Source organism: Pezoporus wallicus, unplaced genomic scaffold, assembly GCF_028554395.1.
Source record: "Pezoporus wallicus isolate ANWC-B61680 ecotype Strahan unplaced genomic scaffold, APGP_CSIRO_Pwel_v1 contig_1181, whole genome shotgun sequence".
Lineage (NCBI taxonomy): Eukaryota > Metazoa > Chordata > Aves > Psittaciformes > Psittacidae > Pezoporus > Pezoporus wallicus.
In genome coordinates, this window is record NW_026641428.1 from 1,250,635 (window position 1) to 1,275,391 (window position 24,757).

At 37.8% G+C, this 24,757-nt stretch overlaps 1 protein-coding gene across 8 annotated transcripts in view; it reads left to right on the forward strand.

Annotated features, from left to right (window-relative positions):
* Positions 1 to 24,757, forward strand: part of SLC4A10 (solute carrier family 4 member 10) — a 150,599-nt gene that overhangs the window by 53,185 nt on the left and 72,657 nt on the right. For 6 of the 8 annotated variants that reach the window (XR_008974121.1, XR_008974120.1, XM_057423653.1 and 3 more), the window contains exons 2-3: positions 5,428 to 5,509; positions 16,589 to 16,735. Coding sequence is in view for 6 of the 8 variants with exons in the window: in XM_057423653.1 (XP_057279636.1) it covers positions 5,428 to 5,509; positions 16,589 to 16,735 (229 nt within the window). In the remaining 2 variants the exon portion in view is untranslated. Of the gene's footprint in view, positions 1 to 2,433; positions 2,624 to 5,427; positions 5,510 to 16,588; positions 16,736 to 24,757 lie in introns of all 8 variants that reach the window. The other 2 variants (XM_057423655.1, XM_057423654.1) reach the window with 1 other exon arrangement.

The window sequence follows — 24,757 nt, forward strand, 5'->3', positions numbered from 1 at the left end:
CTGAGTTCCAGATGGCATTGGAGAATTATGTAGGTTGTCTAATCATCAGTAAGTGGCTTATATGGAGAAGTAATTAATACCATGATTATTTTTCTTATGAGTCATCAGGTGTGTCATACAGAATTTCTACTGAGGAAAAGATCAAAATGGCTTCTGTTCTGCTGTATAAAAGTATACCAAAAAGGATTCTTTTTGGTTATGTTTTTATTTGTGCTGTGGGTGTATTAAGAATGTAATTAAAAAGGAAAAGGATTTTACCTGAAGGTATAAAAATGCTGAAAATTTTTCTGTAATATTAATACTCTCTGGAGCTGTTTTTTGTGTTGTGTTTCAGAGTAAATCAATCATCCAGTTTATTGAAAACACTGACCAAATATCAGAGACAGAAAATAAAAGTAGCCAGGTATGAAGAAAATTAGGTAGAAAGAAGGATTAAGAAAATGAGTAATTTCTGGTTTTCCATGTAAAATGAAAATTTTAGTGCTATCCATTGTTCAAAATATTGGCACCAAATACTATACGGGTGGAGCAGAGTACCTACTAAGGGAAGGTCAGCGAGACATATTTATTGCAACTGTTTAATAATTTTCTATTGTCCAAACAATTTCCTGTTTCCTAATGTGTATTTATTGTTGTTCATTTATTCATTTAATTTATGGTGGTGATCAGCGCAGATGATCTTCAGTAGATGTTTGTGTAATGTTCAGGTAGCTTTTATGATACAAGCAATAGTGTCTTTTAAGATCATGCATTGGTTTTCCTTTTTTAGTAAATACACATAAAAATACATATAATAAAAATTGTGTATTGTCACCTACACTTTAATCTACCTTCTTGTCATTTAGAATATGTGGAGTATGTCCTAATTCCATCATCCAGAAATATCCTAAACTTCTACAAGTGTGTCTACGTTAGCACATTGGTATTTAAGAATGCTTTAGTGTGGATCCATCTTTGAAAAGAGGTACTTTCCTCCTTCCATTCATCTACCACATGATGAAAGCGCCAACATTTCCAAGAGCTATAACTAAAAATGCCCCAAAGCATCTGTCATACAATGATGCTTCTCAGCTTTTCTAAATGTGTGGTTTCTCCATTAATTTAAGTGGTCTGAGGTGTAGAAGGGCAGTGCATGGTTCTGGGAGGTGACAGGTTTAAGGATCAGCCTCTTTGCAACACAAGATGAATTACAGTTAGGGCTGTATCATAGCTAAAGAGGAAGCTTTGGGAAGCTTTCCAGGAGGTCATTTATACAGCTTTGAAATATCCTGGGTAGTGATCTTTATCAATACATTAGTAGAAAGGGCACTTTAGACATTTAAGTTTCTAAACCATGGGCCTTTCTATTCCTTCTGACTTAAAATTCCTGGCAACAGCTGCAGCCTCACTTTGTACTCTGATAAGCCGGTTGTTGATCTAAGGTTGAAAAGCAGTACTCCTACCACTCATGGTGACCTTCTTCCTTCATGACTGAATACCAAAAAGTGGAAGTCAGATGTCTTTGAAGGTTGTTGATTGCCTTTTAATTTTGTTCAAATACATGTTTCAGTGTTACAGTGTGTGGTGGCACTGTGAAGGATGCAGAGGATGACTCTACTGTCTGCTTTTCTATACTCACCACTGTATTTAAATTTCTAGTGTAAGGAGACAAAAATAGTAACAACTATGTCTGTAAGACTCATTAAGTTAGGTTTCTCTGTGAAATATGTGCAGCAGATGCTGCTATGTGGTGAAGGTCATTTCAGCATTCATTTGGAAAATATAAGAGGTGAAATCATGGACTGAGTAGAGTTGCTGAGCCCTGGTTTCCAAGGAGCTTGTGGTTTCCACGTGAAAGCCTCAGCTTTTACTTACTCTTTTATCCCAGATACATTATTTCTTTTACTATGTGTTTGCTGATATTTTATTGCTTTAGGGAAATAAAAGGTTTGTACCTACATTTAAATAAACCATGGTGTGATAACTATATAAACCAATAAAATATTTACAAATACAATTAAAAAGAGAGAGAAGTGTTAGGTTGTTTATAAATATATGCCATGTTTATTGTGCTCTGATTACAGCTTCACATAAATATAATTCTTCTGCAGATTGCTTTTGAATTAGGCTAATAGAATGCAAGCCCAGTATGCTTATTTTTGTGTGAACTTTGTCCAGTTAAGTTGTTAAAGCTGTGCACCTTAGAAGTATTAGAAGGTATCAATATACATTGGTTTGATGAAAAAACCCAAAACACTTTATGCCTAAATGTTGATTTTTGTCAGTCTGTGGTTTCCTATCATCGTATCTTCACGTGGGTAGAGTTTCCTAAATTGAATGATTTTCCACTTCTGTGGTGCTTTACAGTTCTGAAATGCTGTGTGAATATATTGTAGCACAGAGCAGCCTGGTCAGGAAGGTAGGTAAGTAAGTATTATTATCCCTATTTTACAGATGGGGAAGCTGAGGCACAGAGATTAAGTGAATTTCCCAAGGCCACACAGCAAGTCAGTGGCAGATCCAGGATTAGCGCTCGGGGACTTCCTGGATCCCTCTCCCATGCTTTAAGCAGTAGACCACAGTGTTCACTGGACTCAGCAAGCAACTCATTGCAATAATGGACAGTTCCAAGGACTCGTACCTGGTCAGTGTGTCCATACATTTTTTTGCAGACTCCTGCAATAAGTCAGTATGATTTGAATACCCTAGTTCTAGCAGATTTGTGCACTGTGTAAAATTTCTGACCTTCATCATCTTCAAATAGGTGAAAGGAGAAGTGTTAGAATTCTGAAATAAGCATCGCATGGCTGTGAAAAGCATTGAGTTTTCATGCTTACTTCTGATCCTGCTGAAACTAATGGGCAAAACTGCAGTGGATTCATGGCTTTATTAGTGTAGAGGTTGGTTGACTGCTTGGTACATTAAAAGTCATCCAGAGCCTGAATTCTATCTTCCATGACTATAGTTAGTCTTGCCTACATTTTCGGTTTGAAACTCTCATTTATTGCAACACTTAAAAATAACGATTTTATAGTTTTTCTGAAAAGGTAATAAAAAGCAGATTATAAACTAAAATTAGGTTTCTAGTCTCTAGACATCATGGGAGAGTAGAGTGGATCTGCCTCTATTTTTACTTGTATGGCAATAGTGTTTACCTCCAACTAAGATTAAGACCTAATTGCACTAAGCTAATAGTGAGCCCTTCCCTCCTGTCTCCCCTCCTCCAAGGAGGTAGTACAGGAATAACAGAAATAACTTCTGTACTGGTAAATGCAAGGTGGCTTTCATACTGCTCCCTGGAAGTGAGAGTGTACAGTGCAAGGCCTGTTTAATTGGTCTTTGCTCAGACTTTGACAAGTGAATTGGCAACAACACAATACTCCCAATTAAGCTGTTTTTCCCTATAATATTAATGGAATAAACCCACTTCTGAGAATGAGGCGAGACTGAGATTTGCTGTGACATTACAGGAAGAGGAGGCAGGGAAGGAAAAGATTGCCAGAAGCTGAAAATTGAACACATGGGAAAGGAGAAGTCAAAGTGTATGAGCATATTTTGATAAATATTAATGAATTAATTTGTATTTAATTTACTTAGATAATCTGTAAAGGCTTTAAACTGTCCAGCGATTTAATGTGTTCCCCACTGTAAATTTCTCCTAACATTGTTTCCATGAGGCCTTTTCGGTATCAGTAAAATACTGATGGCTGTCTTATACTAGAATAACACTATTTCTGATACGGCTGCAGTACAAATATGGACTTTGGCATCCTGCCTAACCATTCACCCAGGGCATGGCATCATGCCAACGTAACGAACGCCCAGTTGTGTCTAAACTGCTTAAAATAATGGATTCATTTTTACCTAAGATGATAAAATGGTTTGTTTGTATTATACTGCCCTGGTACACCTTAATAGATTATTAGGTTCTAAATTATTAAAAGACAAACCGGTTTCAATAGAAGGCCTCTTCTCATTGCCACATTGTAGTTACATACTGTTATCTGTGGGAAAGCTCTAGTAAAGATCCTGTAACACTCTAAGTCTCTCTTTCTTTCTTTAACAGCCCAGATGCTTGGAGCTGACACATTCCCAGGATTTTTCTGTATAACATGGATACAGCATGATAGCTATTTTTAAAAAAGAGAGGAGCCTGAAACAAAAACTTATATCCGGAATGCATGATATCCAGCTCTAGATGTGAATCTTTTTGCCTGGGGCATCTGCTCTTTAAGGAGAGATGCTTATGTAGTTAATTTCTTGTTATATTTGGTTTCATTCTATATATAGATTCAGATATTTAGCATGTAACATTGATATTCAAATTCCCTTGCTTCAGACTTCTATTAAAGTACGAATTTTATACACTGGAATCAAGCAGTTCTAGTTCTATTATTGCTTACTAAAACCCTTTCACTAATGACAAGTAAATATGTATTCATGATACATTAGTTCATGTTTTTGTATAATTCATCTTTTTGTCTTCATCATAACTTACTGGAAACCAACACTAAATCATGTTGTGAAATATAGGCTGTGCTTAGTAACTGTATTTTTACAATTGGTGATGTCAAGCTCATAGTAAAGCCAGTATTTGTTTTAGCCCTGTTACTGAAATCCCGAAAGATTTCTCTACTTAGGGAAATGTGATTTCCTCCCCTTCCCTTCTTCATGTCAGAAGTGACCATAATAACTAATTCTGCAATTTTTTTAGACTAAACATGATACACTAATTCATCACGTGGTACTTTTACAGTGCAGTAGAGAATAGCTAAAATGCATGTATGATCACAGTATAAAATTAAACAAGAAATATATGTTCTTAAGGAAGAACAGCTTCTCTCTTTTCTACTATTACTTTTTCTCTCTTCCTTAATTGTAATTACAGTTGGTGTTTGTAAAGAAAAGCAAAACCTTTGCAATTCACCAGTAAGCAAAGTCAGTTGTTTTCATGGTATTAAAGTATTCTTTCTTACCATGTTGTCAATGAGTATCATTCTCTAGCTTTGCCAAAGTATAGGGAGTGTTTGTGTTAATGATTTAGAAATTCTATATGTAGCTCAGGATCCTGGTCAAAAGACAAAAATACATGTACAGTCCCTTTCTTCAAGAGTACAGGAATAAAGCTGCCTCTACCAGACATTTCTTCCCTCATCTGTTTTGTTTTCCTATTGACTCATCTTTTTCTTAGTTCCCAGTAACCAGTGTTTATTCATCATTTTGCAGGTTTTAACATTTCTTCACATGTCAGTTAGGTATAATCTTTCTTCAGTAAAAACTGAGGCATGAAGAATAGATTTTAATAAGAAAAATTATATTCTTAAAAGCTTTTTTGTTCCTGAGTAGAAAAAATTAAATATTAAAAGCATTTTTGTTTCATAATACTATACAAGCTTGCAAATTTTCCAAATGAGCAGCAGCTTACCTGTCCTTGTTTGTGTTTTACAGAGGAATGATGAAGAGGCTGTTGTGGATAGAGGTGGAACTCGCTCCATTCTCAAGACACATTTTGAAAAGGAAGATCTAGAAGGTGAGAGAGAGTTTTTCTGTGCATTACATTGTCTCTTTTTTTCTGAAGGTACTGAAATGCAGTTTCAGTGTGTATACTTACTTTGAGCATGGGTACAAAAAGAGTGAACAAGAGAGTAGAATCCTACGATTAATTTTAAAAAGAGAAATACTACTCTCTTCTCACACTGGTGCTCAGGTAGAGATGATGGTGGAAAGAGCTGGCTGGTTCTCAGTAATCTATAATCAAATCCTGTCAGCATGTGTGTATGACTTTAGATAAGTCTTTCTACCTTTAAGTTTCGAAATATGTAAATGCAAACAGGATTGATGATTTAGGGGGTATAATGCCTTCTACGCTTGCTTTACCATCCCCATCTAGTTGCCTTGCCACATCTTCAGCTGAACAAAAATATTCTGAAGTGACGCAGATTTTACACATACCTGATAATACACACTCCAGAAACCACCTAACGTCATGTAGAAGAAAGTGAGAAGTTGTGAGAACTATCTTATTATATTGGCCTAATAATTCAGATAGTCTCAGAGTTGCATTTCACTCTGTTTAGTGGATCCCAAACTTATTCTTTACTTTCACTGTTGTATGAAGTTGTGTAACACCCCTCCCTCCCCCAGATCATAACTACTGGATGAAACTGAATTTCTGTTGCACATATAATATCCCATCCCAGAGACTGGAACTTACTGGTTTTATTTGTTAGCTTCTTGTGGTGGGATGTAGAAGGTTCTTGTATTTGTCATACACAGCCACCAGAACTAGCCAAAGTGAAATACTAAGATCTGGAGTGTATTTGAACTTCCTACATCTGAAAAGTTATCTGCCTCATGTCTAAAGAGAGTTCTCTCTATCTGTGCATATACTTGAGCTTTCTAAATGCCTGCCCTTGACTACTTCATCATATTTTTTTTCTTCTCCTTTCACTCTGGCTGTATGAATTTTGTGTTCTTTGCTACGTGGTGGCCATATTGATTTCATGTGAATATCAACATGATGCACAACTCCCTGTTTTGCTTCCCTCAGCAGTGCCTCAAAAAGCATTTTGAAAGGGGCCTGGATGTGTTAGTCTGTATGAGGTAATCTCTTACAGAAGGATGTGCCGCTCAGTGTAGTATGTACAAGATAGGCAGCTCTCTGCTCAGTCTGTGGCAAGTCTGTATACGTGCAAGGGTAGATCTCGGGTAACATGTTTCCAAAGTGGCATTTAGGGTTTTTCTGTGTCTTCATGGGGTAAATGGCTACCAGTGGATCAGGCTGGCTATGACAATTTTGAACTTAAGAGCGCAACCCCTTTTTTTGAATCTCAACGCTTAGTCTTCTGTAGTATTCAGTCCCTTGATCGTGTCTTTGGACAGAGTGAAACTATTGTATCTGGTGTCCTTAGAGAATGCAAGCTCCCTGCATTCTCCATCTCCATAATGCTGATTCACAGAATTTTCTGTTGGGTTATCCTACCCCCAAAAATTCCTTTTGCTGAGTCATTTTACAGTTGATGGTAAGGTGGCATTATAGAGATGTACAATTTTCTAGAGAATGACATCTTTAAGTCAGTCACCTGGGTAGACTCAGGTGTTAAGGAAATCAGGATGACTGTGATGTTGCGCATGTGATTGCATGGAACCTAAAGCTTCATCTCAAAATTTGAACAAGTATGTAGTTTAAAAATGTTGTGGTTTAAGCCCAGCTGATAACTCAGAACCAAGCAGCCGCTCGCTCACTTTCCCCTTTCTTCCTCTCTGGCTCCTGGTGGGATGGGGAGGAGAATCAAAAGAGTGTAAACCGCACGGGCTGAGATAAGAACAGTCCAGTAACTAAGGTATAACACAGAACTGCTGCTGCTACCACCAATAATCATAGAATCATAGAATAGTTAGGGTTGGAAAGGACCTTAAGATCATCTAGTTCCAACCCCCCTGCCGTGGGCAGGGACACCTCACACTAAACAATATCACCTAATGACTCGTCCAGCCTGGTCTTGAACACTGCCAGGGATGGAGCATTCACAACCTCCCTGGGCAATAAACACAAGTGATGGACAATACAATTGCTCAGCACCCACTGACTGATGCCCAGCCTGACCTGAGCAGCAATCTGGGCCTTCCAGGTGACTCCTCCCAGTTTATATATTGGGCATGACATGCTGTGGAATTGAATACTCCCTTGGCTAGTTTGGGTCAGGTGTCCTGTCTCTGCTTCTTCCCGGCTTCTTGTGCCTCTCTTCACTGGCAGAGCATGAGAGACTGAAAAGTACTTGATTGGGGTAAGCATTACTTAGTAACAACTAAAATATTGGTGTGTTATCAGCATTGTTCTCAGGCTAAAGCTGAAACACAGCACTATGCACATAGAAATATAACTGTTACAGCTGAACCCAGGACAAAAAACTATGTAATTACTATTTTTCACCACCATCTTGTATATATATGGAGTTGCTCCTGTGAAATACCAGTGAAATATTCTTTCAAAAATCTGCTCCGAGGGTATTATCAATAGAAATCAGAACGTGACAGTGACCCCCCCCCCAATCTTTCCGTAAGTTTAAATTGTTTAGAATACTGAAACATTTTGTAGCTAGCCAATGAGTCTGCTTTCCTTTAAAATAAAATCACACTGCTCCCTAATGTTCTAACAATCATTCAGTATAGAATCCTTCATAATGCGGTTAGCTTTCTCAGATAAATTTCATGTCCAATCTAAGATCAGATCAGTGTGTGTATAAATATATAACTGCATCCAGAAATACCAAGTGAAATAAAAAGATCATAAGAGATTGTAAAATTTAATATCCAGTTGCTGTTAATAGCATGTCCATTTGTTTTGCAGGACAACGAGGCACTTTTCCATCTGGAAGCAGTGGATGTGACTCAGAAATGTCACTTTCTTATTTTTATCCAATGTACATTGTGTTGGGTTCTGCTGAAAGCTTACCTTTTTCATAATGACATAAAAGATATAAAATATGAAATTATATAATCAGGTGCTAATTGCATAGCTTAGTAAAAAATCATATAATTAGATAATTAATATGTATTGTCTAATTAGTTCTTTGACAGATACTTAATTGGTTTTATGTTTTAAAAATATAAATAGGTAGTTACTGAATATTCTAGCAAAGACTAGTTCTGACAGGGTTTAAGTTTATATCAACAACACCTCAAACCTGCAATTCATATGAAGAACTAAAGGTTCTTTAAATCTGAAAATCATTATTCTATTTCTTCTGATGAAATTTTAAAATTTTAAGTATTTTTCTATATTTTTATTTTATACTATCATCATTCAAATGACAGAAATACTGATTTAAATGTGTACTGAAATTTCTATCTGAAATTTCTTCGCCCAGCACATATTTGTATTTTGGCACAGCCACTGAGGAAATATAAGTATAAATCTTGCTGAAAGCATGAAAATATCCTGGTGATTAATGCTGCCTAGAAGAACATCCACAAGATCAGAATTTTGCCTTGGTCTCTTTTGATCAGTGTTTTTATCTTCCCTGAGCAGTATAATGAAAATCTGGGGAGACAGGACAGGAACTGCAGTACTTACAGGAACAGAAGAGGTGTGGCGCTTGTCTTAATGCCAGTAATGATGCTTGCAGTATATACTTTGAATTGTATTGTTTTATTTAAGTGCTTCAGAAGTAGACTGTTTGCAGAACTTTGGCATTCAGATTTTCAGCATGGATGATTTTTATCATGTAATTCATTTTTTTGCTCATGGTTTAGTGGGAGCTGTCCCTGCCCATGGCAGGGGGGTTGGAACTAGATGATCTTAAGGTCCTTTCCAACCCTAACTGTTCTATGATTCTATATTTTTGTTCTGAATTGTAAGGTCAAGATCGGTCACTAATACCAAAGAGATCATTTGTCTGACTGTTGCATTATTGAAAGGACAGAGAAGGCATTTCTAAAAGCAAACCAAGAAGCCTGTCTCTCCTGGTTTTAATCACATACTTTGCATGTTATCTTTCAGTATGTGCGCAGATCAGTGGTGAAATTCCTAAATGAGAATTGGGCATTGATTCTGGATAGTAAAGTACTTAATTGCAAAAGGACAGGTTGTACATGTACCTGAACTGGGAGCAGGTAGGCAAGTTTTCATAAACAGATGTGCACAGTTGCACTCAGCTTACTCCCTGTTGTCATCTCTGGCTGTCTGCCATTGCTTCAGTGGATGTTCAGTAGTAACAGTTTTCTGACAAAATGTATATACCTACTTTTTCTCTCATAGATTAATAATGTTTGGATCGATCTCCATGTGTTGCAACTTTTGGACTATATAGGTGCGCAAAAGGATTGGCACTAAGTGCACTCTCACTGAAGGATTTTGCTTACAGCCACCATATTACCTGAGAACGAAAGTGACTGTTCCATGGCTGTCCTTGTTAGTGGTGTTCAGCTGCAGATCCCGGATTTTTGTGGCAGGATTTCAGAACTGCTGTGGTTTGAGAAGAAGCTTCAATAGAGAGATGACTGAAGACAGCATTATTATGTGGAGGTTCAGGGATGAATTCTGGCTCTGTTGGAGGAAATCACAAAATGATCCTTGATTCAGAGAAGTCAGGATTTTGCTTAAGCTTTTTTATGTTTCATACATTTTATCTGTCTAAGTGGTGTGGGAAAAATTTGTCTCATGGGAAATCAAGTTTGTCATCTTTCATGTCTCTCAGGATACATAACATGCCGTATGCAGTATATAAATCGCTGTACATCAGATTATTCATTCTGAAACTTTTGACAAAATTTAGATTATGTGGACTGATTACTGAAAGTCGCAAAAGACTTCAAGCTAAATTAGGAAATAAACAACCCTGAATAGGATGCAAAAGCTGAGGATTTAAACTTAATAAATGAGAAATTAATTCAAAATGTTAAGCATGCTTGTAGCGATACTTTGTATTTAACAGCCTGCATGAAGATTGATTTAGGTAGTAGATTTTGTTCTGCTGACAAAAAAAAGAGAAATCCTGGAGTATTTAATTATTCTCTTTTAAAAATGGCTATTTTAGTTATTATTACTTTCTAGATTTCTTCCAATTTGTGACAGTAATTAAAAAAATCATTTTGATGACAATTTCACTATACACAGTTAGGGTCAATATATGTAAAATCGCCATATATTATTAATAGAAATAACATGACAGTGGACCTGTCTGCCACTAACATTATTTACCTGAGAGTTAATAGCAGCTCACAGGACTGAGAGGAGATAAATCTTATTAACTTGCCGGCTTTGATTCTGCTTTGCCCCCATGTAGAAGCAAGTCAGTTACTAGTTCTTCTAGGCTAGACAGGAACACTGACCAAGATCTCCCCTCCCTTTTACTAACAGCTTGGTATAGCTTATTGTGAATAATTTTTTACCCCATCAGTACAGATCCCCTCTCCAAGCTTCCTTGCCTCTGCTTCCCTTGGATGCCCCATTCATCCTAATGTGCACGCACACCTACCTGTGCTCCTTGTATCAATGTTTGTTAGATTTAGAGGGGTAGAATATAAAGTGTGGAAGTAAAGAGTTGGAGAAAGATTCAGGTTAGTCTATGCCTGTAATGTCAGCTTTGTAAGCATGAAATTCTTTCATTTTGTTGCCTGTGAGGTATTACGTGCTCTAGTTTGTTCCATTTGTCATTTCTAAGGCACATCTTTCTCTATTTTTGACTCCTTTTTGCTGTGTCTCTCAATATTTGTCAAGATCTCGCGTTCTCCTGAGCTATGCTTGCACTCTTGCCCTGCAATCACCTGAAATCATAGAATCATAGAATAGTCAGGGTTGGAAAGGACCTTAAGATCATCTAGTTCCAACCTCCCTGTCATGGGCCAGGACACCACCCACTAGGCCAGGTTGCTCCAGGCCTTGAGCAGCCTTTTCCAGTGCCTCACCATCCTCACAGTAAAGAATTTATTCCTTATATCCAACCTAAATCTCCCCTGTTTCAGTTTGAATCTATTACCCCTTGTCCTGTCACTACAGTTCCTGATGAAGAATCCCTCTCTGGCATCCTTGTAGGTCCCCTTCAGATACTGGAGGACTGCTGGAGGTCCACACACAGCTTTCCTTCTCTAGGCTGAGCAGCCCCAATTTTCTTAGCCTGTTTTCATATTGTTGCTTCACATGGGTCTCTTGTCCCTTGTTTGTGGGAAGATGGTTCGCCTTGAGGATTCATGAACAACTCTGCAGGACATGTTCACATTCTGTGTCTGCTGAGGTTTTTGGCAAGGTCTGAGACCTGATCTCATGACAGGACTGTGCACACCTGAACTGCTGTGGAGCAACATGAGGAAATCAGGAATGAACATAAGTACAGTTAAAAAGACTTTTTAACCCAGCCACAAAATGGAAAAATGTTTCGTTAAAAGGAGAGATTTGTCTGGATGGCAATGATTGATGAGGGCTCTTTAAAAGGTCCTTAACTTTAATGACTTCAATGAGATGCGCTTATCCTCCATATTCAGTATGTCCTTAATGCTTGCTTGAGCCAGGGATGTTGTTTATTCTTTGTTCTATATAATTTCTGCTGTAATTTAACCTAAAACATAAGTTGCATGCATGATGTAAAAATTTTGTGAAGGCTTTCTTGGCAGTTCCTCCCAGCATGGCAAAAAGGTGAAAAATGTCCCCTGAGCAGACCATAACCACAAACAGCAATGTAACTGCTGGTTTAGGAAGTATTGTTTTTGTTCTTTCTGCTTTCGCTTTAGCTCTGCCTCCCTGCTACACTACAGTAACGAATCATGAGTCATGTATTGTCTACTCCTACACAATTCACTATAATCACTTTTTCTTCTATAAGGAAGGACTGCTGGATTTCTGTCTCTACTCACTGTTGATTTTTGAGAGGATGGAAAATTGCGTTAGGTTTAGCTGTAGCTGGCAATACATAAAAGAGGCTTCAAAGCACTCTTTCCAGAGGAGGAAGAAAGCCCTCTAGTCCTGCTGAGGTCAGCAGTGATTTGAGACTTGGCTCAAACCACTGGCAAAGTATTCTCTCTCAAGGCATCTTGACTTTGCAGTGTGTTTCCTTAGTAGGTCACAGAAGTCTGCCTTTCCTCCTTCTGGAGGTGTTTCAAGACCCATCTGTTCCGTTATCTGCCCCTTCATGTCATGCCTGTGAGCAGGGATCTGAAAGGCTTGGTCTCAGTAGGTGCCTAACACAGATTCAGAACCTTCCAGGTTGAAGGCAGCGCAGGCAGATGTACCATGTGCGCCTGGCACTCACAAACATTCACATCCAGGGCAGTCACTTTTTTATGCGGTAGTTATCACCTTCACTATGGAGCAATTAAAGTACTTGCTTGAGTCCCACATGAATGGTGTAGCATGGAGGCCTGTGGAACCTTTACTGGTGGGGAAGCAGGGAGGTGAATGTAGATTGTATTTTTTTTTCTTACCAGATGGCTGTGTTTTTTCTGTGTTAAATTTGTGCTTGGAAGAAGAATAGTAGGCACTGGGGCAAAAAATATGTGTACTTTTAGCGTTCCATTAAAAAGATCTTAATTCCTCTAAATTAAGGGAAACATTTAGAATCCCTTTCTCTCAATCTCCATTTTCTGTTGCAATGTCACATTCATTCAAACAATTCTAATGAGATTTCCAGAAGTTCCTAAGTGAAGTCATCAAGCGCCATAAATTATAATGGGTGCATGTTTTCAGGGCTTTAGAAATCCCACTACATTTCCTTTCCTTCCCATTTACTTAATGAATAAGATAAGTGGCTAGGGCAAGCTTCTGTTTTAATGACCCAGAATGCCAGGTTCTGAAAATCAGTTTTAGATGTTACATCTGTAATTTTCAAGGGCTGTGCCGAAAGTATTTTATTTTCCGAGGTTGCCTTTTTAGATTGTTAATTTAATATTGGGGCCTTAAAATAAAATTTAGGTGTAAGTAAAAATTTCTTCTTTGGAATACAGTAACCCCAAACAACCCTTCTACTTAGATTTTATTCTGAGAAATGTCTCTAAAAGATGTATTCATATTAATAATGCATATTTCATATCTGTCTTCTCTAGGGCATAGAATTCTTGCCTCCGCAAAGTGGAGATATTTATAGCACAGTACACTTTTTCTTCAAAAGTTTAGGGGAAATCCTGATTTTTACATATGCTATTATATACTTTCATCTGTATGAAAATTAAATGTAATTAACATGATTCCTTTTAAACATTTTATAATATAATTTGGGTTTGTTAATATAATTCTATAAAAGTTAGAACACTATATAAAAATGGTCATTATGCCTTAAATCCTTAAAAGATTTTTACCTAAGGAGTGTTTTGATGCTTTGAAGGTAAACCACAAGGGGTCAAAGCCTCTTATGCTATAAATGCATGGATTTGAACTAACTTTATATTCTGGATTTTGTTCCCCAGCTATGTGCAATTTGGTTAAAACCAGTCTTTTTTAAAAAGCAATATTTATGCAGTTTAACAGAGAACAGGTAAGATTGTATAAAGGGGACATTGCAGAGCAGATCAGTTCCGTGTATTGCATTTCATTAATAAGCTTTCAGACTGTAGATAATACTTTATAATAATTTATTTTCTCAGAGGTTCAGTTTTAAAAAATTATTAGCTCCTAAATCCTAATACTTAAAATACTTAATCTTGGCTTGTTTATGCTTGGCTTTCCTAGAGGCACATCTGGAATAAATCAGTATTTTAGTTCAGAGTGCATTTTTGCAGGAACAAGATTATAGTCTTTCCATGATAAAACTCTATTGATGTTAAGGTAAGGTTAGTTGAAAAAGCTCAGGAAGACCGTAGGATAAAATCCTATGGCTCACTGATATCTAACCCACCTGACACAGGCAGGGACACCTTCCGCTAGACCAGAGTGCTCAAAGCCCCATCCAGCCTGGCCTTGAGCAGTTCCGGGGATGAGGCAGCCACAGCTTCTCTGGGCAACCTGTTCCATTGTCTCACCAACACCATAGTAGAGAATTTCTTCCATGTGTCTAATCTAAATCTACTGTCTCAGTTTAAAAGTATTCGCTGTTGTCCTGTCAGTACATGCCCTTGTAAAAAGTCAACCTGTTGTAGGGCTTCACTGAACCTTGTTGCAAGAGTCTAGATTCTTCTCTCTGTTTATTCAGATTATACCTTGATGGTACTCTGTTGGCCTCAGTAGGTTCACACAGAAGGAAGAAGATCCATTTTGCAATTTCTTGGTTATCCATTTCGGTTTCCAGGTTCCTGTTTTTGTGTTCAGTGTGAACCAATTCTTTCTGCATAGGGAAAATTGTTGTGGTATTCAGACATAGATGAATGTTCTGGAATTTTAGGGCCTGTTTTCTAGTTCACTGAATAAAGAACAGTCTGGACTCGGGTCTTGGATTCAGCCCTGGAAATTAATGCGTGTGAACTTGAACCTGCATTTCCTGATGCAGGTACAGCCTGAGCATTGAAGTGGCACAGAACTTCAATCATGAATTGAAGGATCATCATGCCCATTTCTATCACAAAGCAGCAGGAACGTATTAAATTACTGAATTAAAAAAGCAATCTATCTGCACCTCGGGAAATTATTAAATCTTAGGGAAGATAACCCGATTCCTTTCAAAATATTTTGGGTTTCTTTTCTCCCCAAGGAAGGGGACAAAGAAGTGTTGAATACTACATTACTGTCCTTTGGTATCTTTTTAATGTATTCTTTTTATGGAATACATATTTCCTTGCAATATATTTGAAATATACCAAAGCCATCAGTTCTTGTTAAACCATTTCTTGAGTTAAATGTAATAAACACGAAGAAAGAGGAGTCTAATAAATAAGTATTAAAAAATCCCCAACAATTTCAGTTCATGGTCTTTGCTTCTGAAAACTCTCCTGACTCTACAAGAATAGTTTCCTAAAAATTGATGCCTCTGCTTTGTAGTGTCCTCTGCATGCATCAGAGTTGAGGAGGTAACTGGTGGGGTGTCCAGGCCTTTTCTCCAGCTTGTTTTGGCTCCACCTTTGCAGATAATTCCTATGAGCTTTGTATTTCTTTGATGTATTGTGACAAATGCTGCCTTGCTCTGTTTTCTGTCCCTGCTGGAGTCTCCATGGGATTAGAGATCACATGCTACCTTAGCTTAATGTTCTTGACCTTTCTCAGATGATTGACACTGCTGAATGATTACAGCAAAGCAGCAATTATCTGCTAGCTGTGTTATGCTTATTTCAAGGAGAAAATAAATGTTATTTGAGATGAGTAATCTGGACTGTGTCTTTCTGCTGAGTAACTGTAGGAGACTTGCCTGTGTTGAGTCATGATTCCTTTCCCATTTGTTCTGTTTTGTGGTACTTTGTGCTTGCTTCCCTTCTGCTCTCCCCCTCCTAAATGATTTACTGTGCTCTGATCCTGTTATCCCATATAGCTAAGAGCTAAATCTTTTGGGCTTGATCAGCAACATAAAATTCCTCAGGCTCAAAGATGGTGGTAGGCATGGCAATATACCTTCTTATGTATCTTAAGAAATAAAAGAAACGAAAGCACCCTAAGCTACCAGCAATGTATTTGTTAAGTGAGTGCATAAAATTGTATGGGGATTTTGCAGTCTAGCTTTCAGAGTGTTTTATTTTTTTTTTTAAGTAATCTTTTTTTTTTTCTGTTCTTTTTTTTTCTTTTTTCTTTTCCCTTCGGTTAATTTCCCACAAGAATTCTGTCAAGGTTTGGCTCATAAATAGCAGTGAGTTTTGTAAAGTTCCTGTACACACAAAGCAAACAGCAACTTCACCAAATGTTCAACGCAGAGAGATCCATGTGTCTCTTCATGTTACTGTTTTGGAAGACATTTTACAGAACACCTGTCTAGCTTTAATGAAAGTTCACACACAGAAATGCAAATTTGAAGAAAAAACTTTAAAAATCTGACACTGCATCATAAGGATTGTATCAAGCATGACCTCTATCAAGGGATTGTATACATGTGCCACTGCATCATCATTACTGTAGTCAATAACGTTATGACATTAGAATAATCAATATTATATGATTAAGCAGTTCTAATGATTATTATACCACTAATGCTATTATGGTTATTAATATTGTTATTATGTTGCCACAGCCACTTTTTAAAACGTAATTTTATTTTCCCCATAGGCCATCGAACATTGTTCATTGGAGTTCATGTGCCACTGGGTGGAAGAAAAAGTCACCGACGCCATAGGCACCGTGGGCATAAACACAGAAAGAGAGACAGAGAGCGAGATTCAGGATTAGAAGATGGGAGAGAGTCTCCTCCGTTTGGTAAGATAAATTTTATCTTTGCATAGATCTTTTAATAATAAACATCAGTATTGATTATGCATACTTTACCCTGTTACATCTTGAGTACCATTAGCAGTGGGGTTTTGGAGAACCCACCAGAGCCTCTCCAGTCTCTGATGGAGAGCCAAGATTTATTCCTCTCACGAAGAACAGCAGACAGTGACAGTCAGTACATGAGAAATCTCAGTAATTTCTACGACTGTAGGAGACAGTCCATAAGTGTTCTCATAAAGGTAGACTTCCACCACCATTGAGAAGGACTGAGCACTTTATGGCACCAGCTGCCCTCAGTGAAGGCTCTGGAGTATTTGCCTCTAAAACCATAATGTGCTGGATGCTGGAGTGGTGGTTCTTTAGACTTAGTTTTGTAATAATGTCCATGTTACTGAAGCTGCAGTGTTTTATCAGATGTGAACTATGATCCAGATTGTGTTTGCCTTTTCCTTACATGACACCATAATGTGCCATTGTGAGATGAGTCTGCTGAGGACTTGAGATCAAACAGGAAAAAATACTTTTCCATTAACAAACCTCATACAAAACTCCTAAAATTCTCAAAATTTTAAATTAAAAAACATTACAGAGAACAGAAAAAGGTAGTAATGAATAAATTAGTCAAGCTTTGTTTCAAAACATGTGCGAATATTATTTGCTGTTCAAAAATAAAAAGCCCATGTGCTGAAATATCCAGTAACTGTTGAAAGTATAGTAGAAATCTATATAGAAAACAATTTGTCAGTGTACAACAGAAGAATGTTTTTAAATCATTAGGGAAATGTGCCAATATAATGTCAAGTTACAGAATAGTAATGATAAGACTTCATTTTAATCTGAAATTTGTATTATGTATGTAGAAAGATCTGGAGCAAGTAGATTATAAGTGCTGATGGTTACAGAGAATGAAACAAAGTCAAGCCTTTTTCAGGCTCAGTAGATATTGGCTGTGGTGTTTCTGTCTGGAATGTATTTTGAATTTACAAAGACCCAATAGTGTACTGAATCCAGTTTCTTGTAAAACAGCAAAGTTCATAAATTATTAAAATAGTTTTCAAAAAGAATATGCATATATACATATAATGTCAGATTGAAAAGAAACAATTGAAAGTTACATTAGACAAGAAGTGAGATATCTTAAACTATGAAGCAATGTCTTATGTTAAGTCATCTGGTTTTATTTAAGTGCCAGTATGTGACACATTTTGGCTGAGAACTTAGCTCTGTTCTTTCTACTTCTGGAGACCTAGGCTTGTGTCCTTCCTAATGTCAAAATAAAAAAAAAAAAGGCCCAAGGCAAAAAAAAAAAGCAACCCAAAAATGCCCGAAACCCCAAACCTGATTGAATGTGTCCTTAATAGTCTTTTGGCAGTTGTGCAATAAAATGCACCGATCAACGCAGCTCTGTGTTGTTGAAATCAACCTATGTTCAAGAATGCTCCAATGAGCATTTGTGAGCAAAATGCAAGTGCATTTTGAAGTGCATTTGTAAAATGTTGTTCACATCACTTTTCTACAGCCGTACTTGTTTGAAGTAACAGGAATGCACTTTTGCAAGTCACATTTTCACTTGTAAAGGTATTACAGCTATGAATTAAGCGGTGTGTAGGTAACATAAATCATTATTTTTATAAAAAAGCCCAGGACACATAAGATATAGAAGTAATCTCTGGATCCAGAATGCTGAAGATACTCTGCAAAATACTTGGGTGATAACAAGCCAAATACAGAACTACCAAACATTCAGAAAGGTCTGGGAGTATCCAATTTTTCCACCCTGAAATAATATCTATTTAGAGAAATTTGAGGGTTTTTTCCTTTGACTGACTGGCCAGAGACCCAGACTTTGAGTGTTGACTTCTGTCCAGCCAGGCAGAAATGTGGCATCGCATAGACAGCAGTGGAAGGGATTTGTCTTACGAAGGTAAATCTGACAGTTATACAGTGATGGAGGGGTTGAACACAGAGCAAACAGACAGACAAAATTATACAGGGATTAATCATAGTCTATATCCACATCCTTGATTTTACAGTGAATTTTCCTTACAGGAGTTTCAAATAGGTGGTTGTGCTGCCTGGGGAAAAGCATTTCCTTTCAAGAGAATATAAACATAGTTTTTCTATGCTTTTATTTACTCAGAGGGAGCAACAGATACTTCTCACGCTAAATCTGAATCCACTAAACCTCAGTAATGCTTCTTAGCTCTCATCTCCCAGTGACCACAAGGTTATATCAGTATCCAGAGGCTGAAGGAAGTTGCAAGGAAGACAAATGCACTTCTTACTCTTGATGCATAACTTACTGTGAGGTACTGCTACCTAAGAGATCGGATCCAAAATATTCCCTTAATTTGTGAATCATTCTGATTTAATTGAACACGCAGAAATGCTTAGCTGCCTCTTCTCTAGATGCCTTTTAACATATTTCTGTTGAATGGTAGGAGGCTGTATTCTTGAGAACTGAGAGGGAGGAAGGGAAAGAAAATGTTTCAATGAGCAGGTACAAGAATAAAGACAGAGAAAATAAGCATTGTGGGCGCAGCTGATAGAAAGCCGTGCTTGAGATAAGTCAGAAAAATAAATTGGATTTCTACGTACAAGAGAATAAATTAGCAGTGTTTTGAAGCAGTGAAGTATGAAAGGAGCTATAATAAACGATGCACCAACTGAATAATAGAGATGCTGGAACAAGTAAAGGCCTGAAATATTCAGACATGAAGTGCTCCAGACTGCTCAGTTAACCAAGCATGGGGCGAAGCATTATTTTTTGTCATAATCTATAACTTTGTAAGTTATAACTTCATCTGTGAAGTACCATTAGGTGCAGATCTTGCTCTGCTGTTACTGCTTCAATTAGCTGTGCAGTACATAGTGCTGTGAGACTGTGCAGGCCCCACTCAGTGGACAAGTGCCACCAGGTTCCTACCCAGTGAAAAACAATTTCTTAAACAGTTTTCTTTGCATCAGCATGGCTAGAAGACCCCTGTATTCAGTGTAATGCCCACGGCTGGAAGCTTTGTGTCACTTTCTTTGAGTCCTGTCTGGAAAAGCTGTACCAGCTACTTCCTGAGATAGTGTTTGCAGAGAACAGATTTTTTAGAACATTCTGACGGCAGCTCATAAGCTTTTTCTTGATCTCCTACTGTCACTTTTCAAAGGTACCCTGAGTATTCTCAGTGTTCTCTTAGATTCAGAGCTTGTAGACAAATAATACAAAGAATATATAGGTAATGTGCCCTTTGGGGGCACAGATCAGTTACTCAAGTTTTATTTCTGTTTCCACCACACCTGATTCTTGTTGTCTGTCTGTTGCCTCCTGATGAGATGAGGTTGTGCAAGATGTTTCCATTTTGCCATAACAATGTGTCTTTGAATCACGTGATTTGCAGATTACATGGCTTGCTCATGGAGAGGCTTTTTTGGGTAGTAAAAATTGAAAGCGAAGTGATTTCATTATTCTGGATTTCCACCAACTTGCCTTACAATTTTTTGGAAGAAAAAAAGAAATCCAGTGAAATTACCACTCTGGTTAAAAATGCAGTAACACTGTTTGCTTTATTGAAGAGGTTTACTGTTTCCAGCTGAAATGCTGCTGTTGTAATTAAAGACCCAGTTTCATGGCCTCTTTAAGCTCCCCTCCTCCACAGCTTTTTGCATGGCTCAAGTGTTTCAACTGCTCTGTGAATTAGGGAGTTGATATAAATTAAAACTAGTTTGGCAAAAAAAAAAAAAAAAGAAGCTGTTTCTAGTCTAGAGTAGCTCCTTGTGCATCTTGTTGGAAGGGCAATGCGTGCCAGCCCTGGTGGGCTGCATGGCCACGAGCTGCCTGGGACTGCTCTGTCAGTGCTATGGGTCATGGCGGTGCTGAAATTCTGCAATAGATTTCCCTTTGGCTGGTTAGGTTGCACTTGCTCAGTATGCGTGTGGATTTTAGTGGCAATATTCAGTATTTTCTTGATGTCTGGTTATTTTGCCTGTAATCAGTGAAACTGCTCATGTACTTCCGCTCATGAGTTAAAGATATGTTTCTGTTTTAAAATGGGCTGGAAAAGGAAGACTTTAGCTCTCAGCAGGGTGTCTTTAAGGACAGGTTTTGTAAGAGTGAAGTGAACACAGCTGTGGATACTGGGGTTTGATTTCATTCTCCTGTGGTGTTTTCTAGGACTAGATACTGTTGGGGCTTTTGCAAGGTTTGGTTTGTTCTGTTAAGAAATCTGGCTTTAATAATCTCTAGTTTTAAATAGGCTTAAATTTGTAATTCATGCTATTGGATGTGGCAAGGGAAGCTGAGCAGCTCTGGAGGTGATGCTAACAGAAGACTGCACACACGGTTCAGAAAAGGCTCTTTGAAGGTAATGCAAATAAAAATGAATTGCAAAGGGGAACTTCTCTTGGTTACTAGAGGGGCTTGAAGAAAGCGTAATAAAAGGACTCCGCTGGCAATTTGGTACCTAACCTCAAATGTTGAAGGGGTATTAATGGTGCAAATTGAATTATTTGTAAAGAATAGGGCTGTTAAGAGAAACTCCTAACCTTAACTATATAGGCTTTGTCTGCTGAACAATGGAATTAGAAATTTGAATCTTTGGGCAGCTGTGGAACAGATTGCAGGAAATCTGGATTAATATAAAGTACCATAACTTCAGTTATGCTTCAGATGATAATTGAAGCTTGGGAATTGCCCGTATTGTCAGATCCAAAATATAAGATTATTTGTCGTAGCCTTGATGTGATGGAAACAATTAATGGGAAGAAAATGCAGAGAGAGCTTCCTGAAACAAGATTATACATATAGGGCTGAAGTCGCAAAGGAGGAAGCAAGGGAATACTTCCTTCCATTTTATCTATGATGTTTGCTACCTTGTGTGAACTTCTGTAATATAAATTCAATACATTTTCCATGTGTTTTTTATTGTGGTATGGCTTGGACAGATTGTGTGCAGTTCTGACTGATGGCAGGGTGGTTTGTCTCATGGGAAATCCTGGTGTTCGCTGAGGAGGAGATGTGGCTCACTCTGGTGCAATGGAGCAGGTTGTTTGCTGGGATGCATTTATGTGGAGGGGCAGAGAATGATCCTGCTGTCTTATCTCAGAAACCTTGTTCTGTTGGGCAAGAGGGAGCAGTCCTGACCCAGAATTGTGGTTGCACCTGGGGATATGTTAAAGGAGAAAAGGGCAGTTATGGTTCTTTCCTACCTGTCTTCTGCAAGGTGTGATGGTGATATAGGCCACTGTTCCCGCTACCTGCATACAGCGCTGTTCCAGGGAGCAGCTCATTGTGTTGCCCTCTGGGAGTCAGCTTACTAGCATTTCTGGCTTTCAGTTCAGCTCTTTTGGTATGTCTGTGCCCATATCTTGCTTTCGTTTTAGAGTTGCTAATGACTTTACAAAGAGCCTGTGTAGTGAGCTGTATGTCAGGTTGCTGCAGAGTCACTTTTCTGCGGCTCTGAACTCCAGTGTGAATTTGTGCTTTTGACAAGAGCTTATGCACCAGGCCTTAATTTTTACCCTTTTGACAATGCAGTAGTTATACAGATTTTTAAAACTAAAATATTCAGGTTTTCTATGCAGGCAATGAAATTGATGTATCAGAGGTAGTTTTGTTATCTGTGTGAGTGCTACACATACGATGTGGGTGCAAGCCCAGAGGAACACAAAGTCTGGCAGGAGGCTCCCATTGTGGAGCCACAGCAAACAGAAGCTGCTTTGGCTTTTCCTTACTGAGATTGCTCATTAGCCAAGCATTGGTTGTTGTTGGTGGTACTCCTGCTCCTGTCATGTACCAGACTTTGTGCCCAGTCCCAGCTGATCCTGGAGGATTTCCTGAGCTGGTGATGGGCCATTTACTTGGGAGAATCAGCAGCTGCTTTCTGTGGAACTCGAGTTCTAATTGCTTCTAATACATCTGTGCTCTGATATAAAATAACTGCAGTTATAGAAATACTAATGTAACAAATGAGTACCATTAATTTATTTTATTTTTATTTTTTTAGCTTAATCTAGATTACTTTCATTGTTTTTTAGAAATAGCAATAATAATATAAAGGATTTTTTTAATGTTGGCTGTACTGCTTGAAATAGGGATAGACACAGGTAGTATTCAGGCTGATTTCTGTTTTCCCAGACTTCAAAAACATTGAGTGTCCTAAATTGCAGATATTATGCTTCTAGATTGTGGATTAAGTTATCATAGTTTGACAGTCAGCAATTGAAGTATTCTTTCATTCTGTTTTTGAATCATAGATTACTCATTTTCCATATAATACATTAATGACATATTTGGTATTTATTACTCTGATGAATAAGAGCCAAATCCATCTGGCATTGCTCACGTGAGTAATCCTGTTAACTCAGTTTTACAAGTGGAACCAACAGATTTTCTTTTTTAATTTTATTGTTTTCCTATTGTTTAATTTTCTTAGGGGTTTGCCCTTGAAATAAAATTATTGTACTATGAAGCAAACAATTGGTTCTTCCCCCCCCCCCCCCCCCAGCTTGGCATCTGAAACTCCACCTATGGTTTACAGGTTTCAGACAACAGTACAAATTACAGCAGCAAAGAAAGTTAGCCAGAATCTACAAGCTAGTTTTACTCTTGTCTTAGAGAGGATGAAAATAATTTAGTGCATATTTTAACATATATGGCTTCTTATATGGCTTCATATATGGATTAACATATATGGCTTCTTATATGGCTTCATATATGGATTAACATATATGGCTTCTTATATGGCTTCATATATGGATTAACATATATGGCTTCTTATATGGCTTCATATATGGATTAACATATATGGCTTCTTATATGGCTTCATATATGGATTCTTCACTGTTGTCAGTGAAGTAGCTGTGTTACACAGAAGACCTGGTAAGAACAGGTCACAGCAGTAACATGTTTCCTTGTTACTGCTCACCTGACTTCAAGAGATTTCTGATCCTCTGCTTTCTTTGCCACGCTGAAAGTGTGCATTTGTATGAGTATCATAACTTTCATAAAACTGCAGCTCTGCTGTATAGCACTACTCATTTATTATTTAATAGTAGCTGTTGCTCTAAATCAGTTCTAGTGCTGATTTTATCAAGAGTACAGGATGTTCCTGGCAATGCTTATTCTCAGATTCTCACTGCAGTCCAGCTCTCTACCAAAGCAGCTTGTTCTCCATGTTCTGTTACTTGTCATGTGCACTTGCCCTTTGCAAGTTCGTATGTCACTGAATTTTTTCCTTTTGGGAAATAATCTTAACAAGTTGCACCCTTCTTGACCAGAATATGCTATCTAGTCTCGGATTAAATCTTGATGTTTGTGTTTACGTTATCCTTCTCTAGAACATACCAACATGTGGATATCAAGAACATAAAGAATTAAAAAAATCCCCAAGTAAACAGAAATACGTAAAGAGAGGCTGGAGGGGGTCTAGAATAGAGGTTGAAATGGCCTTAAAGAAAAGAGAGGACTGAAGAGTAAGAGAGAGAGTAACAAAAGAAAGGGTATTCTTCAATGCTTCGCCACTAGTGATTTCTGTCCTCTTGCCTGTCCTCCTGCAGTTCCATCCCCTAAAGCTTAGTAGTATCTGAGCTTGTCTTTCTCTCCTTTCTCTCCAGTATTTCTTCCTGGGTTTCATTTCCTTGCTTTGTGAAGGAGTAAGTAGCCTAGACCATACCATATCTTTACACTCTGCTTAAGCAAATAGACCTTATGTGAAAACTGTCAGGTACTGTTTGTATTTTTTTGCTATAGCAAATTTACTGCTACCAAAAAAGGTATCTGTACTGCTGAATTTAATCTTCTGAATCGGTTGCCCATTTAATTATTTTTGATTAGAGCTGTATTTGCCCTTCAGCTAGCATTTGGTGAGTCTATTATCTCAGTTTTTCCAAAATTCAGTGAGCTTGAGGATCCTATGCGTTGATGCTCATCACTGGTATATGGAAAATACTGTAGGTTGTCATACAAATACAGTTGTAGAACAGAACTTCATTTAGAGAGTGTTCAAGGAATCGCTGAGC